Source organism: Cololabis saira, chromosome 15 (assembly GCF_033807715.1).
Source record: "Cololabis saira isolate AMF1-May2022 chromosome 15, fColSai1.1, whole genome shotgun sequence".
NCBI lineage: Eukaryota > Metazoa > Chordata > Actinopteri > Beloniformes > Belonidae > Cololabis > Cololabis saira.
This window is the reverse complement of record NC_084601.1, coordinates 18,683,411-18,705,561: the sequence shown is the minus strand read 5'-3', so window position 1 is coordinate 18,705,561 and position 22,151 is coordinate 18,683,411. Positions and strand designations below refer to the sequence as shown.

General features: G+C 39.2%; 1 protein-coding gene across 1 annotated transcript; it reads left to right on the top strand.

Annotated features, from left to right (window-relative positions):
* Positions 1-4,233: 4,233 nt before the first annotated feature.
* LOC133460462 (sodium-dependent neutral amino acid transporter B(0)AT1-like) lies at positions 4,234-13,224 on the top strand. Its single transcript, XM_061741016.1, has 12 exons — positions 4,234-4,517; positions 7,466-7,606; positions 8,317-8,454; positions 8,544-8,725; positions 9,593-9,703; positions 9,784-9,896; positions 10,014-10,142; positions 11,732-11,888; positions 11,974-12,178; positions 12,269-12,428; positions 12,558-12,720; positions 12,922-13,224. Exons 1-12 carry the CDS (start codon positions 4,319-4,321, stop codon positions 13,069-13,071), a joined length of 1,848 nt encoding a protein of 615 aa, XP_061597000.1. The 5' UTR covers positions 4,234-4,318; the 3' UTR covers positions 13,072-13,224.
* The last annotated feature ends 8,927 nt before the right edge of the window (positions 13,225-22,151 follow it).

Here is a 22,151-nt window from a genome sequence, read left to right as displayed (position 1 = left end):
TGCTCACTGGACACACCTGACTGCTGGAGACGGATGGAGGATTAGTTCCAGGAGAATAATTTCCTGCTGGATGTCTTCAGAACTAAGTAAGTGATTCTGGATTTCAGCAGAAAGAAGCACAAGGTCTTCCATTCACTCTGCATCAGTGGATCTGAGGTGTTTTAAGTACCTTGGTGTGACAATCACACAAGACCTGGGGCCTCATTTAAAATGGACTGCGTAGGAGTCATACTAAAAGTGCACGTACACTCAAAAGCCGAAAATGCTGGGCGCAAAAAAAAATCCCGATCAATAAAACCATGTGCACGCAGACTTGCACGCAATTTTCGGTTTATAAATCAGGATGGCTGCGCAGCTGAATCCGCCTCATATCCCGCCCTCTACACGCCCACTTCATACCAAAAATTGTATGTTTTTGCATATGAATGAGCCTGCTGAGCATGCGCAGTGGCTTCCTGCAGCCTGTTTGGCTTCAGGATGAATGAGAAGTAACCAGCCACCGTGCCACTGAATTTCACTGAGATCTCAGATCGAGATGTTGAGGATGAGGTGGAGGACAGGAAAACGACATTATTTTGTGGTCACAGTAAAAGTAGAAAAATAAATAGTATAAAATAAAGCGAGTGAGTGGCAGCACGCCGTTGCTGCGCGGAACGCCGTGAGTGCCCCGGCGCAACAGTGGGGACATGCCCCCCGTCTTTTCAAAATCATGTTTTTGTCCCCCCCACTTTTTACAATTTAAAAACTAACGGTAGGATCAGCCATTAATAAACGTCTGTGCGAAGACGATGCGAGAACGACCTGGCAGCTCCGCTTCACTCCCCGCCCCCATTCCTCCTCTCCCGTCTCCCCTCAGAGTTGCTCAGAGCTGATTTATGGTTCCGCGTCACACCAACGCAGAGCCTACGGCGTAGGTGCTCGTCACCGCGTACCCTACGCCGTAGGCTTTGCGTCGTTTTAACGCGGGACCCTAATTTAGGCTTACACCCGCACCTAAAGGTTTCACGCGCGCGTAAAACTCATTATATATATAAAAAAATCTGTGTCCCTTTAGGGAAGAAATTAGGGGCTCCGTGGAGCCCCTAAACGCTCTACGAAGCCCCTCATTTGTTCTGTCCTAAAACGGTGGGTGTGAGGAGGTTCCCGGCGTGTCACCGCGGCTGCAGCAGCACCAGAGTCCTGACTGACGCTTCACACACAGAGGGACACGATCAGCGCTATTTTATTATAAGTCTGATATATTTTGTGATATGTGATGACATTATTACAGTTTTTCTCAGTCGCTTTGGTACATTTCTCAGATCATCCTCGACATTTGCCAAACAGTAAGTGCATTTCTCAAAAAAGTTCGTACAAATAGCAAAACACCATGGATTACCTGCAAAAGCCAGTCTCTTGCTCAAAATCCTTAGTTCATCTCTCAAAATTAAATATCTGTGTCAATGAACGTGTCAGTGCATCAGAATCACAAGTGCTTGTGTCATTGTGTACGGATAGGACAGTCAAATTGCTTAGTCTTTATCTCCCTTAGTCTTATGGCATTGTTTTGTACAACCATGGTGCAAATAGCCTCCTCCTGTTCAGGTGTGAAAAGGGGCCCTCTGCCACCCCTGTGAAGTTGTCTTGCAGTCCTATGTGGAAAAAATATAGTAATGCAAAACACAAAATTGAGTAAGATAAAATGTCACTGTATATAGTATACTTACTGTATATTGTAAAATGAAAGTAGAATACTGTCATATTGTATGAAGCATTACAGAAAGTATGCAGTATTACAGTACAGTGCCTATTGTTAGATTACATACCTGTTCTGTCGACGAAAAGTCTGAACGATTGAGGACACAGTTGTTCTCCCAACATTTGGCTGCACGCTTCGACCAGCCTCAGCTATTGTAAGCCCATGATTGAGAACATGGTCTACAAGTGTAGCTCTTATCTCATCAGGAACGCGCATATGTCCTCTGCCTCTTCTGCCTCTTCCTCTGTTTTGCCTCCCAACTCCTCCGCCACGCAGCCTCACTCCTCTTCCTCTTCTTCTTCTCTCTGGCTGTTGACCCCGTCCAATTCCTTGTCCTTCCATTGTCAGACATTGTAACATTGTGTTGTGCTCCGGCTATATGTATATTTGCCAGCTGATAGTTCATGAGATGCACCTTTGAGCTATTTCAGAAAACTGGTTGATCATTGAGATTCACCTGGGATCAATTTACCAATTCAGGCCAGATTTAGAAACAAAGTCTAATGGAAATGTATAGAAATATGCTGACATATTATGACAACTTGTTCAACCATTTTGCATGTAAAGACTTATGCGATGAACTAATGCCTAAATGTTGTGGGGGGTGAGACTATTCAACAGAGACCCATTATAATACATTTTGATCAACATGACATAAACAACTGATAATGTAGGAAACAGCAGAAAATTGTACATTATCATTTGCATGGATGACAAATGCATTTGCAACTTGTTCAAAGAAATGAGAAACTGCTTTTCTGATGTGCACAAGTGACACAATGATGTGAAGATTGAACAAGTAGTTTTGAGAATTTCAATTCTGATCTGAGAAATGTACCAAAGCGACTGAGAAAAACTGTAAGAGTATGACATGAATCTGGCTTCATTTCACCACCTCACAGCCTGCGTCGCCAGTTCCCCGTGTCTTAAGTAAATTCTTACGGGAGGGTCCTGGTTGCCGTAAAGATAAGCAGATTTTTCGGTTAGTTTTTTCTTTTTAGATCCAAGGCTTTGCGTAGATGGCGGCTTCCACAACTTTCAGGCGCTTTTTGTGCGCAAGCAAGCTTTATAGATGAGGCCCCTGGTCCTGGACCTTGGTCATGTCACATAAGGATCACTGTGAAGAAGGCCAGTCAGCGTCTCTATCACCTCAGATGCCCCAAGAGAGACTTCAAGCTCATTCTTACAGCGCTCAGGAACTTTTACACCTGGACCACTGAGGCCATCGTGTGCAGGAGCACCCCCACCTAGATGGGCAAATGCACCAAGCAGAACTTCCTGGCTCTCAAAAGGGTGGTCCGTTCAACTGAGCGGACTATCAGATCCACCCTCCTCAACCTGCAGGACATTTACACCAAGCACTGCAAGTCAGGGGCTGAAGCAACAAAGTCATCCTGGAAACTCTTTTGCTGCCATCACGCCGCACCTTCTTTAATATATAACAGTGTGCGTGTAACAGTGTTTGTGTAACAATGGTTGTTTTGACCATTTAATAATTCTCCAAAATTATTCATGTTATTTACATATTTTATTGGTTTTAATTGAATATTTTATGTCACTGGGTATTTCCCATGTATTTCTTTTGTGTTTATGTTTATATTACATCATTGTAACCCTTTGTTCTGTGATGTCTTCGGAAAAAGGGAACGGAAATGAAGTTTTATAATTGAACTGCTTGGGTCCAGTCACCTATAATACACAACGCAGAAGCTAACCACCACCGGTTACATTTGCTTCATTTTTATTATGTAATATGTAAATGTACATATATGTCTTGAATTACTGAACTTAATATATTTACTGCAACTGGATGCTAGTATCAAACACATTTGAATGCACATAAAATTGTGTAGGCTATTATGTAAAATTGTGCATGTGACTGTGATGGCCGCACTTGCAGCCCCACAGCTATAAATGGCGGTATCCTCAAGCACTGACACTTTGGTTAATTTTGTACACACCTTTATTTATATTGTGTTAAAATGCACAAGTTCCATTTGTAGCATGCACATTTGATTTTCCTTTGAATATTCAACTTTTGTTTCTTTATGGTTTATTGGTGCAGCGAACCACGGCTGAGGGGGTGTCGGACTCGGAGACCGCAGGATGCAGCTGCTAGAAATTAAGGCAACTGGGACTGTACCAAGGGCAGTTACATCATGGGGGGAAATCATGGGTTGTTTTGTGTATATGTCATTATAATTTAAGTTCATTGGCTGTTATTGTTTAGTTTCTTTATTTTACCTTGTTTAAAGCCCCATTTTGTAAGAAGTTCTTTTGGGGAATATAGCCCCTCTTTTTCTTTAAAATCTTCGTGTCCTCATGCTTAACCGGCTTGGTCCCTCACAGTGACAAAGATTGTTTTTTCTTATCTTAAATTAATAACTTGGACAGTGAGTTCCTATAAATAAACAGTGTTCCTTAGTTAATCAGTGGCATGCAACAAAGTAATAAAAGCTCATAAATGTGTCTTAAGATTGCTGAAGGCTCCTATGCGGACTTTCAGATGTAGCTACCTCACTATGCTTCTGCAGTAGCGACACTGACACTGGCTCTGTGCTTCCCTGCACATTTACCACCATGAGACTGGTACTCCCAAACCCAGGACTGGATCTCCGAATCCCCGACTATGACGATCTGGAGAGAATGGAGAAGGAGGACGTAGTGGGCCGGCCCAAGTGGGACAACAAAGCCCAGTACATACTAACTTGTGTGGGCTTCTGCGTTGGTCTTGGCAATGTGTGGCGATTCCCGTACTTGTGCCAAAGTCATGGCGGAGGTAAGCTGGGACAGAGGCGGTTCATGGACATGGAGAAAGTCAAATACCTGACTGGTAATACAAATATGGTTGTTTCTCATAGGGCATTCAGATTTCTGGTTCCCTGTTTATGTATATTTAAAAAGGACATAGTAAACTGACAGGTTAATCATTTCACCTTAAACATCACCAATCCTTTGTACCTGCAGAAAAGTTAAATGTGTCATCCATTCATGGCTACAAGTGAGTGCTCATGAATATACCATCAAGTTATATTAAGAATACTCATGAGAAAGGAGTGAAGTAATATCTTAGTGCGGTTTATCACTCACAAAGACTCAGTGTTCAGCAGCATTCAACTAAAGCTTTATTTTGTCAGCTCCATTGTTGTTAAGTGGCCATCATTATGGGGTTCTGCACATAGCATTACAGTATGGAGGATTTTTTGAAACTTTTATAATCTACTCAATTTCTTTTACTTTGAGTCCAGAGGATAATACAGTTTAAAGCATCACTCATAGTTTGTGTCAGCAGTAACAATAAATTGTGACTTATCGCCTAAGTTTAACTTACTTATGAAAAATAAAAAACTTTTCTCACATTATAGTGTTTTAAAATTATTTAAATGTATTCATTTAATGTGAATAAAACGTTTCTAATAAAACTTCTACTTTGTTAAAAATTTTAGAAAAGTTTTATTTTTATTTTGCAAAAAAATTTTTACAAAGCTGCAAGATTATCTTTACTGTCATTAATCACAACCACCTGCTTAACTACTGTTATTATTGGGCATAAAAAATTAATATGGTAGTGCCACATACCAACCTTGCCAACTTCATTTTAAGCTATGATGTATTGGTTTGTTGTCAGGGCTACATCTAATACATAAAAACTTAAATTGGGAAATTCTTCTGATAGTCATTAATCTAACAAAAACTAAATTAGCTATGTGAACATAAACTAAACCGATGGACATATTGAAGGTTTTGCATATTGTTAGTTTCACCAGGAGACTATAGTTTGGTCCCATTCATTTTTTTTCATCTCCATTCCCAGGTTAAGACAATACATGTACTTGATTGGATTGAGGGGAAGATCATGGGTTTTGAACTGACTCTTTCAAGGCAAGGCAAGGCACATTTATTTATATAGCACAATTCAACACAAGGTAATTCAAAGTGCTTTACATTGACATTAAAAGCGGCAAGACATAATAACAAATAGGTAAGAATAAGAAAAGAAGTAAAATAATAAAAAGCACAAGCTGTTAAAAATAAGGGCAGTAGAGTACAGCAGGCAAGTTTAATTTAAGAGTACACTTCAGTAAACAGTAATGTTTTTAACCCTGATTTAAAGGAGCTGACAGTTGGAGCAGACCTCAGGTCTACAGGAAGTTTGTTCCACCGGTGAGGAGCAGAATAACTGAACTGCCTCACCTTGCTTGGTTCGGGTTCTTGGGAACCACAACAAACCAGATCCAGATGAACCTCAGGGGTCTGGGAGCTTCATAGGGAACTAACAGATCAACCATGTATTTTGGTCCAAGACCATTCAGTGCTTTGTAGACCAGCAGTAAGATTTTAAACTCTATTCTTTGACTCACTGGAAGCCAGTGTAGTTATTTATGAATCTTTATTTCGGCTTGTACAGAACAAGATGAAAAGGAAGAAAAAAAAAACAACATTTCTTTTGCCGAAAAGGTGTAGGCTGAAGCCGTAGCTTATAGTGCCTACCCTTTTTTCTTATGATCAGCAAGAAATATGAGACATTAGCTTTTACTCAGTGAAAACAAACAATACATAAAGAAGAAAAAAATAAGTAAGACAAAATATAAAATTGACATTTCACATCCTAGAATGTTTTTGATAGTATACTTTATAATTATAGTGTTTTATATTTATTTACAATATTTTCTTTAAACAATTTCTTAAACTTGACGATAGAGCGACACATTTTTAGGTTGTTATTGCAACTATTCCAAATTTCTCTAGCCTTAACTGATGTACATTTCTTTTTAATATTAGTTCTTGCTGTCGTCATCTCAAACATGAGTTTCCCCCTCAGGTCATAACGGGTTTCTTTTATCTGGAACAGGTCCTGAATGTAGTTTGGAAGCAGTTTCTGCTGGGCTTTAAAGGCAAATAAAACAGTTTTCTGCTCTACTATATCATGGAATTTTAAGGTATTATATTTAATAAAAAGATTATTTGTTGGTTCATAATAGTCGATTTTATTAATTATCCTTAAAGCTCTTTTCTGTAATAGAAAAATAGGGTTTGTATTTGTTTTATAGGTGTTACCCCATATCTCCACACAATAAGTCACGTATGGAACTATGAGTGAGTTATACATTGTGTCAGTGATTTCATGACCGGTGTAATGTGGTCCAGTTTCCTGGTGTTTGTAAGGACTCTTTCACAACATAAACACATTCTCCATTGCTCTATGTTGAGAGGTGACACGCCCCATCTTCACAATATTTTACCCCCAAAAAAGACAAAGCAATTTTAAAGTTTTAGACTTTTTACTGTAAAGCTAATATTTTATCAATGCGTGCCAATGTGGTTAAAAGTGAGACGGGGCTGGGTTCTGAGAAAGGTTAGAGCATCAATATTATCACGATGCTTCTCACAAACTCAAGACTTAAATACTACATCGCCATGACGTCTTTAAGGGTCAGTCATTGAAGTGTTTTTCTTGCAAGATGAAGACTTTATTTGAGGATTCTACTGGTAGACAGTGAACAGGAGCCTAAACATCAGATGCATATTTGTCATTAGTATCCGAGTTTTTATTGATAAATGACATCATGATTGAGTGACACAGAAAGAATATTTTGAGGCTGGGAGACCTGTTTTAAGACATCACTGTGGACAACACGGTAACTGTTCACTAGTAGGAGATCTTATGCTTTATTATGATCATTTGTATTGACAAAAGGGTTGGCCATTTTCCATACATTTTCCCAGGAGCCTTTTTGATCCCCTACCTGATCCTGCTGGTGCTGGAAGGAATGCCTCTCTTGCTGCTTGAGTTTGCTATTGGCCAGCGGCTCAGGAAAGGCAGCGTGGGGGTGTGGAGGGCCATCAGCCCCTATCTGACTGGAGTTGGTGAGTAATTTTATCGAGAGTCATTGTCGTGCATCCTGTAAGTTTGACAACCAGTACTCGAGTTGTAAAAAAAAATCCGGGGGGATGGTGGATTTTATCAAATGGGGACAGATAATTTGTGCTGATTACAAATAATATAATATATTACAAATAATAGCACTGACCAAAACACCTGCAGAAATACTGCAGGAATGACATAGCAGCAGTTTTCTGAACTTCAATCAATATGCCTCTGTCCTTCACAGGATAAGTCAAATTTAGTTTCTAGTTAAAATTTCTCATTTTAGTAAAAAAAAATCTTATTACACTAAAACAAGACTCATCACTGGAAAAAAACAACAATTTTCACCTGTTTCAAGTAGATTTTCCCTTAAAATAAGTAGAAAAATCTGCCAGTGGAACAAGATTTTTTTGCTTGTAATGAGAAGATAAATCTTGTCCCACTGGCAGATTTTTCTACTTATTTCAAGTGAAAATTTACTTGAAACAGGTGAAAATTGTCAAATAAGTTATTTTTCTGGTGATGACTCTAAATGTTGAAATAGCAGTAAAACCACATTAATTGATGAAATGACATAAGGGATGGAAAGGGGGGATGGTAGTTTTACAGGGGGGATGATTTGGACCGTTTTTATTTCAGGGGGGATGCCATCCCCCCTCATCCCCCCTCAACTCGAGTACTGTTGACAACAGATGATGCTGTCTCACAGGTATTGCCTCCATGCTGGTCTCCTTTTTGGTTGGACTATACTACAACACCTTGATAGCCTGGATCTTGTGGTACCTCTTCAATTCCTTCCAAGATCCGTTGCCATGGACTCAATGTCCTCTTAATGAAAATAGGACAGGTATTTGTGCGTACATTTTCAGCCCACTTATAAACACACCAGCACACCTAAACTTCCTCACTGATTATATGTCATTCTTCCCCATCCAGAATTTATACCAGAGTGTCAAGGGAGCACCACGGTGGATTATTTCTTTTACAGAGTGACTCTGAATAGCTCTACCTCCATATCTGAATCCGGAGAAATCCAGTGGCACATAGTTATCTGTCTGCTCACTGCCTGGTCAGTTGTTGCCATCTGCTGTATAAGAGGAGTCAGCACTTCAGGCAAGGTTTGTTGAACCTTTTTTACTTATGAACGGGTTGGAAACAGCAAGACAAGACTGTATTCACGACATTAAACAAATACTAAATAACATGTGCGAATAGATAGATAGATAGATAGATAGATAGATAGATAGATAGATAGATAGATAGATAGATAGATAGATAGATAGATAGATAGATAGATAGATAGATAGATAGATAGATAGATAGATAGATAGATAGATAGATAGATAGATAGATAGATAGATAGATAGATAGATAGATAGATAGATAGATAGATAGATAGATAGATAGATAGATAGATAGATAGATAGATAGATCAAGTGAACATTTGGAATAGAAATAAAATAATTCAAGTGAACATCACAATAACATACATATATCCACATATACAATTGAAAAAAGACAGAAACATGGGTAAAAATTTAACAGAAGAATACAAACTTTGGTAGCGCAAGAGTAGACATATTTACATGGGCAGGTGTGATCATTTGTCACATAAGCTGGAACGATTGTCAAGAGTTATAGAGAAAGGTAGAAATGACTTTCTGACCTGTTCTTTGTGGCACTGGCTGGAGTTAAAGGTAACTGGGCTGTTCTTGGTTCCTGGAGATGTTTCACCTCTTTTAACTGACTGGTTGGAACTTTCAGTTCTTGTTGGTGAAGAAGTGAAACATCTTAAAAATTAAAGAAACGCATGTAGCTTTTCATGGATGGAGCTTCAACAACATGCAATCTAAAAATGTATTTCGAACATTTAGCCACCTTACAGACAAACAATCAGTGTGATTTGGAGTTTCAGCTGAAAATTAACCGAACTGTGTAACTGTGCATCCAATGATTTTTCACTCTTTTCTTCTTGATGACCTCAGGCAGTTTACGTGACAGCCATCCTGCCTTACATTGTGCTGGCCATCTTCCTGATCCGAGGACTTACTCTTAAAGGGGCCCTGAGTGGACTAGAGTTCCTCTTCACACCAGATGTATGTTTCATTCCTTGAAAGAAAGGAAAGATGTCACAATTCACACTTCAGCTCTGCATAATATAATTTCTCCTCCGTAGGTAAATGAGTTAATGAAACCAACTACTTGGATGGATGCAGGTGCTCAAGTGTTTTATGCCTTTGGTTTGGCATGGGGAGGCCTCATCTCCTTCTCAAGTTATAATCCTGTTCAGTAAGAGGCCTTTGGTTTTCTTGATGTGCCATTGTTCAATTTTTTTAAAAAAAGGAAAAAGATACAGCCCTTGTTTTAAAAACCAAAATCACCTTTTTGCACATTTCTTTTCCTCAGCAACAACTGCGTGCAAGATGCAGTGATCTTGTCTGTGGTCACTGGCTTCACCTCAGTGTATGCCGCCACCGTCACCTACTCCATCATTGGCTTCAGAGCTACTGAACGATACGACACCTGCATCAGTGAGTGAGTACAGTTTATTAATGTCCATGTCTTCATTTCTCTAATGCTGTTATGTCTTTCTGATACGCATCAAATCAAATCAAATCAAATCAGATTTATTTATATAGCACATTTCATATGACAAGCATAAACTCAATGTGCTAACACACATAAAAACACATAAAAAGTACAATAAAACACATAAAACACAAAAACATAAAACATGATAAAAGAGATGATGGAAATTAAAAGATATTAAAATTAAAATTATAGTACTGATTCCAACAAACTAGCTAAAAGCTTGTGAAAAAAGATATGTTTTTAATTTACTTTTAAAAGAGGCCAGTGATGAAGCAGAGCGTAGTTCATGTGGTACAGAGTTCCAGAGTGTGGGACCGTAATGACTGAATGAACCATATGCTGATTGAGAATTTATCCTGGGTATGATTAGGAGATCTTTGTTCAGAGATCTAAGGGATCTTTTCGGTACATATAAACTGAGCATGTCAGAGACATAAGAGGGGGCCACACCATTAAAACATTTATAAACTATAAGAAGAATTTTAAAATCAATTCTTTGTTTTATTGGGAGCCAGTGGAGTTTTGATAAAATAGGAGTGATATGGTCAGATTTCTTGGTTCTGGTCAGTACTCTAGCGGCCGCATTCTGGATAAGCTGTAGCTTATTGAGTGACTGCTTTGGCAGTCCAGCGAATAGCGCGTTACAATAGTCCAGTCTACTAGAAATAAAAGCATGCACTAGTTTCTCGGAATCAGACTGAGATAAAAAACATCTAACCTTTGCAATATTTCTCAAATGATAAAATGCAGTCTTAGAAATATTACAGATGTGTCTGTGGAAACTCAGGTCAGCATCTAAGTGCACACCCAAGTTTTTGACATTTTCACATGGGTTAACAGGTAGAGATGTTAGATGAGGTTGAATTTTCTGCCTCAGGGCTTTGGGACCAACTAACAGAATCTCGGTCTTGTCCTGGTTAAGCCGGAGAAAATTTTTACCCATCCAAGAACTGATGTTTGTAATACACTGGATGAGGTTGTTTACTGGGTCAAGGTTGTTGGCCGAAACAGAAATATATAACTGTGTGTCATCTGCATATGATTGGTAGGAGACATTATGTCTTTGAATTATGGATCCAAGAGGCAGCATGTATATATTAAATAAAAGAGGACCTAAAATTGACCCCTGAGGGACACCATATGGAATGCTCATCTTATCCGACTCATGACTACCAACAGACACAGAGAAAGATCTTCCAGTAAGATAAGATAAAAACCAGTTAAGAGCTATACCCTTAAGGCCTAAATAGTGTTCTAAACGGTGTAAAAGAATTTTATGGTCCACAGTATCAAAAGCTGCGCTAAGATCAAGAAGTACTAAAATAGAGACTCGTTGGGTATCTGTGCTAATTTTAAGATCATTTACCACTCTGACTAAGGCAGTTTCAGTGCTGTGATTCACTCTGATACGCATGTTTAAAGAGTTACTGCTTATCATCATTCCTCCACATAGATCATTTATAACTGACAATATAATTAAATAAATGTACTAGAAAAAAAACATGTATATACTTATTTGTGACTCTCCTTAGAAATATCATGGCTTTAACAAATGCATTTGATCTTCGTGAGGACAACATCACTTCAAGTAACTATGATACAGCTTTAAAGCATCTGAACAGCACCTATCCTGATGTCATTCTTGGGCTGAGTATCCAAACCTGTGACTTGCCAAAACTTCTCAGTGAGGTGACTTTTTTTGATAAAGATTTGTCAACCAGCTCATTTTATGATGTTTTTCCAGCTCCAACCTGTATTGTGCTCATTCGTTCAGGGAGTGGAGGGAACAGGTCTGGCCTTCATTGTTTTCACAGAGGCCATCACCAAGATGCCCGGCTCCCCAATCTGGTCGGTACTCTTTTTTGTCATGCTTCTCTGCCTAGGACTTTCGACCCTGTTTGGCAACATCGAGGGAGTGGTGGTGCCATTGAAAGACTTGAACGTGTTCCCTAAAAAATGGCCTCATGAAGCACTGACCGGTACAATTTCTCACTTTTCAGAGAAATATATTTAATATTTAAATTGCATTTTGACACAAGCTCCATTATTTTTCTGAACGTCTATTTTAGGATTGACATGCGTAGTTGCTTTCATCATCTGCCTCCTGTTTGCGCAGCAGTCAGGACTGTACTGGGTTACTCTCTTTGATAACTTTGCTGGATCGGTTCCACTATTGACCATTGGACTGTTTGAGATGATAGCCGTTGTTTATGTTTACGGCATAGACAGGTTAGTGTCCGGTCCAAGTATCAATATGCAGTATTTGTACTAGTTATGTAACACAATGCATATGGATGATAATGAAAGTAATCTATGCCTTATGTAATGTAATGAACTTTATTCTATCCTGTGTTACAGATTCAATAAGGACATAGAGTTCATGGTTGGACATAAACCATCCATCTTCTGGCAGGCTACTTGGAGGTTTATCAGCCCCTTGATTGTCTTGGTTATCTTAGTTTTCTACCTGGTGACTCAAGCACAAGAGACGCTCACAGATTTAGTCTGGGACCCAAACTCTGTAAGCTCATGAGCTCAATAATTTATGATTTCTTACCCTTTTAATGCTCTTTTTTCTCCTACTGTCTCCAATTTTCCTTCCTCATTACACTATACAAACATTAAATGGTGCACATTTTTAAGCAAATTATGTAAAGTCTGCAACAAACAATACATCACCGGCGTACCAGATCCACTAACTATACAGTTTTGTGGTTTGCAGGAAAATTTCCCAGCTTTGGCATCAATACCCTACCCTTCGTGGATCAACGCCATGATCTTTCTGTTGGCAGGAGTTCCCAGCCTGGCAGTTCCTATGTTTGCATTATGTAGGCTGGTCTATGTTTTCTGCAGAAAGAAATGTTGTAAATAGACAACATGAGTTATAGCTCCTGAACCGTTAAAGTCATGCATTTCACAGTGCAGCAGAATGCAGGATTATTTCACAAGTTGTATCAAATATCAAATATTGGAATACCATTGTTCTCACTTTGATGTTTATTAAAGGATTCTTCATGCAAAATTGCATATATACTATTGATGTGCCTCAGTAAACTTACCACACAAATTTCTTTTTCTGTTTTTCAATCATTTATGTTTTGTTTGTGCTTTTTGCTTTTCCTGTGTGCAAAGAAGCATACAATTCCCTAAAAACAGTGCATATGCTTTAGTTTTGCCATCAATTTATTTTATCTTTTTTTTTATTTATTTGTGCAGTGAAATGAATGACCTTTCACATATATTTTTTTAAACTTATTGTGACCTGTGTGAGACCTAACTCTCAGGTCCAAATATTAGGACATGCAGTGGACTGAAACTGGCTAAAATAGAGAGAATAAAATGAACAGAGATGGTTAAGCTGAAAAACCCCTGAATGCAACAAAAGGAAAATGGGTTCTTGGACAGCAAGGTCTAAAGTTCTCTTAGAGTTAGAACATTAACAAAGTGGTGACGGGCTGCCTATTATAATCACAGAAACACTTTGCTTTGAAGGGCGGTGAGTCTCCTTCAGCAACACAAAATTCTAACAGTTGTTGCATATAAGTGCATATAAGCATATAAGTTGTTTGTATTGCGAAAATAATATCATTATTATTTTAAGTGGGGTTGTATGAAGTAATAGTGTGAATGTATTTCCTGCAATAGACAGTAGTTACTGTATAATGCTCTCAGTTTGCAGAATCAGGGAAGAATGGTGTTGGGGAGGCTAACAACTACTCTGAATGCATGCCAGAGGAGTATATGAAATCCAGAGCCTCAGAGCCAAATTTGACCTGATCTGAATAAAATCCGGAGTTAAAAAAAGAAAGAAGTAAACTGCATGACTTATATGTCGAGTCAAATATTTAAAATTCTAGACGAGTGAGTAACAGTGAAAAGCATCACACACACGACTCCCAGCAGGATACAATAGCCCTGCTAACTCAATTAACTCCACTCATTCTGCCAAGAAGAATCATCCAAAATTGAAACAAAGACCTTGTTAGGATCTTGCATTTAAATGTGAACTTAAAATGTTTACCCAATACATCTTGAATGATCGGATCTGAAGGGAAGACCGCCATCCTGAGAAACCCCATCTATAAAAAGACAGCTGGGGCCGCTCGGTGGCGCAGTGGGTTAAGCAGCGGCTCATATACTGAGGCTACAGTCCTCCTGCAGCGGTCGCACGCAGAGCCGGATTAACGCAAAGGCAAACTAGGCATGTGCCTAGGGCCCAATTGACAGGGGGGGCCCAGACAGAGGGACAAAAAAAAAAAAAAAAAACATTTTTTTTTTTTTGTCTGCACACATATTAATGGTTGATAACATGCCGGTAAAAACCTAAGGCACATATATATGTGCATTATTACTATATTTAGTATACATACATATATATATATACGCATACATACGCACAGGGCCGCCGCAAGGGATGTGCGAACCGTGCGACCGCACTGGGCCTCGCGCCCCACGGGGCCTCGCGCCCCAAGGGGCCTGGCGCTATGGGCCGTTTTTTTTTTTTTCCCCAAATTTTTTTTTTTTCCGTTTTTTTTTCCTTTTTTCCCTTATAAATATCAGCAGTCACGTTCCATTACAGACCTAAATATGTACTAGTCTGTGCATATCAATAAATATATGTGCAATGATGACACGTGTCTGTTGTTCAAAACAACTGATCAGACCAAGCGCATTGACACAAGCTGCTCTGATCCAGACGGGTGGAGTTGGAACAAACTGTCACACAATGTCGAGAAAACGAGACAGATTCAGGAAATTTCCATCAGGGGATGAAAAAAGAAAAAAACGAAAGAAAATGGAAGAGTTTAATGCCTCTAAACGTTTGATAAATTTGTTACAAAAATCACCGATCCGCCCGGGTCTCAAGTAGCCGGGGGGCCCCGCGTCGAGGCAAGAGATGATGATGAGGCAGGGGAAGGTATCCAGTATTTTGCTAATTGGAGAGTTAAAATTGCGCATATAAACACCTGATCCGACCCGAAAAACCCAAAAATTTCGAGGGCCCCCCTGGCCATTTCACACAGGGCCTCGCAAATCTCCCAAACGGCTCTGCATACACATACATACATATACACATACAGACATACATACTATAGCACACTTTGTCTTACTGCAAATTTTATTGGTCTTTGTAGATTTGACTTCTTATTTAACTATTCAATTTAATCAACACATTTAATTAAGATTTTCTGCAAAATGCTCACAATCGATAAGATAAGGATAATTTAATAGCATTTAATAGAGCGTTGTAATAACGTACAAATAATAAAAATCTAAAAATAGTCTGATAGACTGTTTAATATACAACACATGACTTATTTTGGAATACAAAGAACCAACTTGACTATGACTATGCTATGTAAAATGTGAATTAAGTTTTATTAGTAACTTTGGTAAGTTTAAGATTTCATAAATAACATCGATGGAGGGGGGCCCAAAAATCACAGTCTGCCTAGTGTAGTCCATTTATTTAATCCGGCTCAGGTCGCACGTTCGAATCCCGGCCCGCGCACCTTTGCTGCATGTCATCCCCGATCTCTCTCTCTACCCCTTTCATATCTGCAGCTTGAATAAAGGGCCACTAGAGCCCAAAAAAATCTTTTAAAAAAAAAAAAAAAAAAAAAAAAAGAGCTGGAGGAGGACGATATCAAAGAAGATGCTTTTCAAAGAACACCTGAAGACACAACAGAAGATTTCATCAAAAGCTGCTATTAAAAATAAGGCAGGTTGCCACTAATGCACATCAGGACATAATAATAATACAAATGTAGAGACATTAAGTATATATTTTTTTAAGATGAGATATCAGTCTTTTAGTTGACAGGGATAATCAATTTTGAACATATACCGTAGTAAGACACAGAAATATTATTCTTATTATTCTAATATGAAAAGTTTGCCACCAGCCCGGATCTCTCCTGAAAAATAACAGGACAAATGATCCACAACTACGTTTGTTCCCTCCAAAACTATCTTCAAGATTGTCCTGTACAATACAAATCAAGGTGGATATGATACAGACAAAGAAACAAGAAAGAAAGAAGAAAGAAAGAAAAAAAAACACGTAGAAGAAACAAAATGACAAAAGAGCTTTCGTGCTGTCATTTGGATCCAAAATCAAACCAAATGAGCACTCACCTGCCAATGCTGTTAGTTTGTCAGGCTGTTCCTTTCTGAGGATGATTGTGTGTTCAGGCTATTGAAAGAAAATGTACGAGACCATCTTCAAATGCATCCTGAGGGATTAAATCTGAATCTGTCCCGTGTTCAGACTGTGTTCAGACGTCGCATCAGTGGTGGTCACTTATGATCAGATTTCCTGGGGAACTTTATAATAGGAGCTCTGAATGAGGCCAGAGCTCACACCTTTATAGTCACATAATTTTATTTACCCAATCCCGACTTTTTAAACACTTTTTACTGGCATCAAATTCAAGATCAGCATATATTTAAAGAACACAATACTGTCTTTAATTTTCAAAAAAGTTCTATTTAGTTAGGCAGATATTTTGGACACAATATCCACAATATCTGCAAGTTATGACATTAGGTTTTGAGCATTTTTTTTTTACATCCATTACAAACAGATCAGATCTTCAACAACAAGTAAAATCCAAGTTAGCAGGTCTCATACATACAGTACGATGAGAGAAAATGGAAACATGCTTTACTCTGAAATGTATGAGTCCATAGTTTGTTTTGCCATGAACTACTTCACTGACCTTCCGATGTGGCTGCTATTGCTCTTGATATGTGTGTGGTAAAGCTGGTAAAGTTTCCCTATATGAATAAGGGAAACTTTGGGTCAGATACCTTTTCCCTTATTCATATCCTGTGGGATACAGTATCACACAATCCTTGCTGCCTCTCAGCTTTAAAGCCTCTTTTTCTTCTTACTAAGCGCAGCCATGTTGCCCAGGAAGCTGACAGTCACACATCCACCGTATGTCAATCAAAGCTAGATGTGGCAACTGCCTCCTTCAGCTGATCCCCAGACAAATAGCTGCAGATCTGCCAGGAGAGGTTTACTGTGGAATATCCCGTTTCACATATTGATTTGATGGATAAATCAAAAATGGCCGCTGTGTTTAGCTGACGCAGGGTTAGTACAAACTGCTGATTGCTTCTTTCAGCTTGGTTGCATGACAATTACGGATGGGGAAGAGATGATGACTATAAGAACACACCCCCCTCAGAGATGTCATGGATGTCAGATGATTGAGACCAAAAACATTTTTTGAATCAGGCTGTGAATATGTTTATTTATGCTCTAAAATTGGATATTTTAACATGGAGGTCAATGGAGATTGACTCCCTTCTGCAGCCAGCATCTAGCGGTGAGTCAAGGAACTGCAATAAATCTCAGTTCTGCATCGGCCTGTAAGATGGTTGGCACTTGGATGTAACTGGTGCTTTTGTTACAGTTTTTTCTGAATCCTTAAGTACATTTTTTGCAACATTGGCTATTTTTGCTAAACTCTACACACAAATGAGAAAACCTTTCACCAAATTATCAAAACGTTATAGTTCTCTTGCAAAAGCAAACACAGCTTGATTAACTCTACACACCTTAGTAAAAATGGTGTTTTCATATCAGACAGTAAACACATGCCATCATTTACTAAGCACATAATGTGCCAACTACACACTGATGGTATGAATACAAAACACATCTGGATTTTGCTTTTTCTGTGCACAAGGTAGGCTAGGTCAGTTTGAGGTCATACTTTTGTCATAGTTCTGTAAACACACAGGGATCCAAACTTCAAGTATTGGTGTTTATTCACACTCGTCAAAACAAAGACACAGCACAGAACACAAAATAATACATTCACAAAAAAAAGACAATCAGCCTACATCATGCCGTCTCTCTGGGTCCGGCCACAAAATCTTATCCACATCACATGCAATGTCCTCCAGTCCAAGGCACCGGGGAAAATACCTCCTTGCATGCCGTATCCAGGCCTGACATGATGCCTGCTCAATATCTCCACATGCCTCCTCCATTGCCTGTAAAAGGGCTGCGTGTTGATGGGGATGCTGGTCGTGGACTTTCCAGCGCCGGGCAGAAAAGAACTCTTCAATTGGATTTACACTAAGAATGGAGAGTATGGGGGGGAGGTTGAGTGCCATGAAGAGTGGGTGATCGGTAAACCAGTTGCGGACCAAAGCAGCCCTATGGAAACTAACATTGTCCCATATGATGACATATCAGGTCTGCTCTGGCCCTTCTTCTTCCCCCTCCTCGTCCTCCTCTTGCTGCTCCTTGTCCTCTTCCTCTAACTTCCTCTAAACCTCTTGCTTCTTCACCTCCACGTCCTCTTCCTCCAACTCCTTCACCTCCACGTCCTCTTCCTCGGCCTCCTCTGATTCTTACTCTTCTTGCTCCTTCCATTGTACTCCACACAGACAGCTTACCTGTGCCTTATTTATAGTGCTTAGGCTGATTGCAAAGTGAACTAATTCTCTAAAACAGTTTTCACATGTGAAAGTGTGCCAGGCAGTTGGCAAAATAGTGTAAATAATAGCCATACATGTGTATAATTTTGCTAGGAGTGTTTTGGAAATTTGGCAATTGAGTGTAGGCAGTGAATTGTGCCTACAGTTTTGAAAAGTGTGTGTTACAAAATTACAAACTGAGTGCAAAGCAGTATTTGTGCTTTTAGTTTGGCTAACTCAGTGAGTGGTTTTGCTATGTGTGTTAATAGTTTTAGAAATTGTGCTACAAGAACATAATTAGCGCCTAAGCTTTCAGAAAAAACTGTAATGTGAAATGTTTGTGAGGAATGAATGTGGCTCCATCTACTGGAGGGATGGAGGCTGCGTACGCTGATTTGTTTGATTTCTGTCAGTCCACTGGTTCTGCTGTAGCTGGGTCATCTCAACTGACCTTGTGCAGTCTTTTTACTTTACCTGATGAGTCTGAGCCAGAGATCACTATGGAGCAGCTGACCACAGCACAAAAGGCACTAAGAATAGTTTCTAATTGTTGATTCACATCTGGTTTACTCCATGACCCTAAATAGGATTGAAGCAGGTACAGAAAATGGACCCCAGGTTTCCTAATGGGAGGAGTCACCAATCTAATTTCATATGTCACTTGGTTGGGAAACCAAACCCTCAATCCAGCACATACCTGTGATGGGAGAGAAATACTGAAGATTAAAAATCAGTTGTGTTAGCCCATCACCCCAGACGAAATCTGCTCTCTATTTTCTACTAACAACAATGTGTACGGCAACATGACATCTTAAAGCCATTCTCTCAAGGCCAAGGTGGTGATGTATAAACTAATATTTATAATTTTGTGCCACTTTTGGTCTACCAGACATCATTCCAACAGCTGTGTCTAAAAAGAGAGCATGAGATGCTTTCTTCAAACCCTTAAGGCTAGAGAGCTCGCTATGTCATTGGCTGCCCTTTCGAGGCTGTGGTGGAGAGGAGGATGTTGAATAAACTTTTATTTATCTTGAACAACCAAGACCTATGCCGTTCTCTTGTAGTTTAGTTTTGGACTCCCGCTTGTGTCGCAGACTTTCAAGCCTGCTGTTTCAGAAACAAAAAGATCTGTCAAACTAAATAATGCATGTTTGGAAAGGCTTCACTTTGAATATCAAAGTTATTCAATTGATAAAAATATAACGTGTCATATTCATCATCGTGGTCTTAATACAACTATAGAGAATGTTTTTTTTCATCACTGTAATTGTTCTTCTGAACTGACCGACCACTGACCAGAATAAGACACTACTGGACATGATCGTGATTCAACTGGCATTAGTAGGAAGACTGCAGTTATGATAATAACATTAGGTTCAAACAGAATACTGAAATATTTACGTTAAACACACTTTTGCAGAATCTCTAAGACTTAAATCTTGATCCAGGCTCTCTACAAGAAGGAAATCACATTCTGTCAACACTTCTACTGCTGATACTTAAGCAAACACAGCCCTTCCAGTCTTCACTTAAGTGATAATGCTGAGTATATGACTCTTAGCTTTATTACACTGGCTTTTGATTGAAACCCTCTGATGCAGCTTGAGTTGGTGCTCCATGTATAAATCTTCAGCACTGCAGAGCATCCCCTTTTACTGAACGTTGCTGTTTCTTTGTCCTTTCGGCAGGTAATTTAGAGCGCCACTTACTGAGAGTGCTGCTGCAACATCCATCCATCCATCCATCCATCCATCCATCCATCCATCCATCCATCCATCCATCCATCCATTCATCCATCCATCCATCCATCCATCCATCCATCCATCCATCCATCCATCCATCCATCCATGCAAATGGATGGATGGATGTAATGCAAAAAAAATGCAAAAAAAAAAGCAAACGAGTCGCATAAAAAGTGGTCATGGATGTGAAATCCAGGTGTGAGGACCAAAGCCATATTTTCTGGCCCCATTTAGGGGTCATTCAAAAACTGCCCTTTTCTGAACTTCTTCAAAGTGTTCAGCTTTGAGGTTTGTCCCTATGTGTAAAATCAATGATCACTGCATGAATCAGCAACAATCTGTGTTCATCTGTGCAACATCAATGATGCAATAAACAAAATCAACAAAAAGAAAATGCTAGAGGTGGATGAAAGTTCATTCTACTGATGGATTCATTTAATAGTCCATTATATAGAATCCCCTGTACAGTAGCCGTGGAGGAGTGAATTATGTAGTAGGCGGGGAATTCAGACTCAGACAAGGCATCCATGCAACTGCAGAATGCAAAAAGAAGGGAAAGGTTGATAATGTTTGTGTTAATATAAACCATGTGACACAACTCTGCAGCGAAAATGTCCCCACATGACCCCTATAAGGGCAGCACAGTTCTGCTGTACATTGCAACACAATCTGGCACATTCAGGACACCTTTCATCCTCTCTTTTACAGGTCATGTGTTGGCATTTGTTTTCTCTATCTTTCATAGTCGAAATGCATCTTCTCTGCGAGCAAAATACAGAGCGGAAGGTTCTCGTCCACCGATAGTCATGACACAACTTTAAAGTTCTTAGTCAGCACAAAATACATAACAGGTAGTGAGAAAGAGGGAGAAATATATTTGGGCAAAACCAACCTTTACCTCAAATCTATTACACATTTAAACTCTAGTTAAAAAATTATTAACTCACGAGGTGTTTCTTGTTTTCAGGCCAGTTTGTAAAGTTCCTTTAAAGGTGTGGTAAGAGTTTGTAAACTGAGGTTATTGCAGGTTATTTCATGAATTTGAAGCAGTTTCTGAGTGAACCTTTAAAACATTTATAAGAACTCTAGCAGCAGATAGTAAATAGTCACTCAGGTGATGTCATAAATAGCTGAAATTTAAAAGTTGGTAATTTACATCGCAATACTTTCCCAATAAATATTATAATGTGCATTTTTTTCTGTTTTGACAGAGACAATCCTTAAGTCAGTCAATTTAGAAGTGAACATGTTTTAAGAGAGAAAATGAGAAGAGCAATACAAAAAAAGGCTATTAAAGGTGAACATTTTGATTCTTCCTTTGTTTTAGGTGTGCACACCTGCAGAACGTAGACTCGACCAGTGGTACGTACCAACCTAAGGTCTGCTCTGGACATCTAATCAAGGACAGCTTGTCCTGCACAGTCAGCTGCTGTCAGAGGTAAAAACAGAAGCAAAAAAGAAGGAAAAAAAAAGAGCTGACAACTTGTTTTAGTCTGCAAGAACATATTGCTTTGCATTTTAATGTGCAAACTGGCAAGATGCGTGCTTAATTAATTAGATAAAGATACGGTTTGGGGGTCAAGCAGCCTCTTTTAAAGACAGTTTGTGATTGGTTTCGCGTTGGTCAGTATAACACTGAGATAGCATCACCAGGTTATCCATTAATTCAGGGTTAAGCACACTCCCATTTTCAGTAAAGAGGAAAGTTCCACTGCTAAACCATTATGCCTGTTAGTCCCACTCCCTTCTTGATTTCCCAACTTCTTCATAA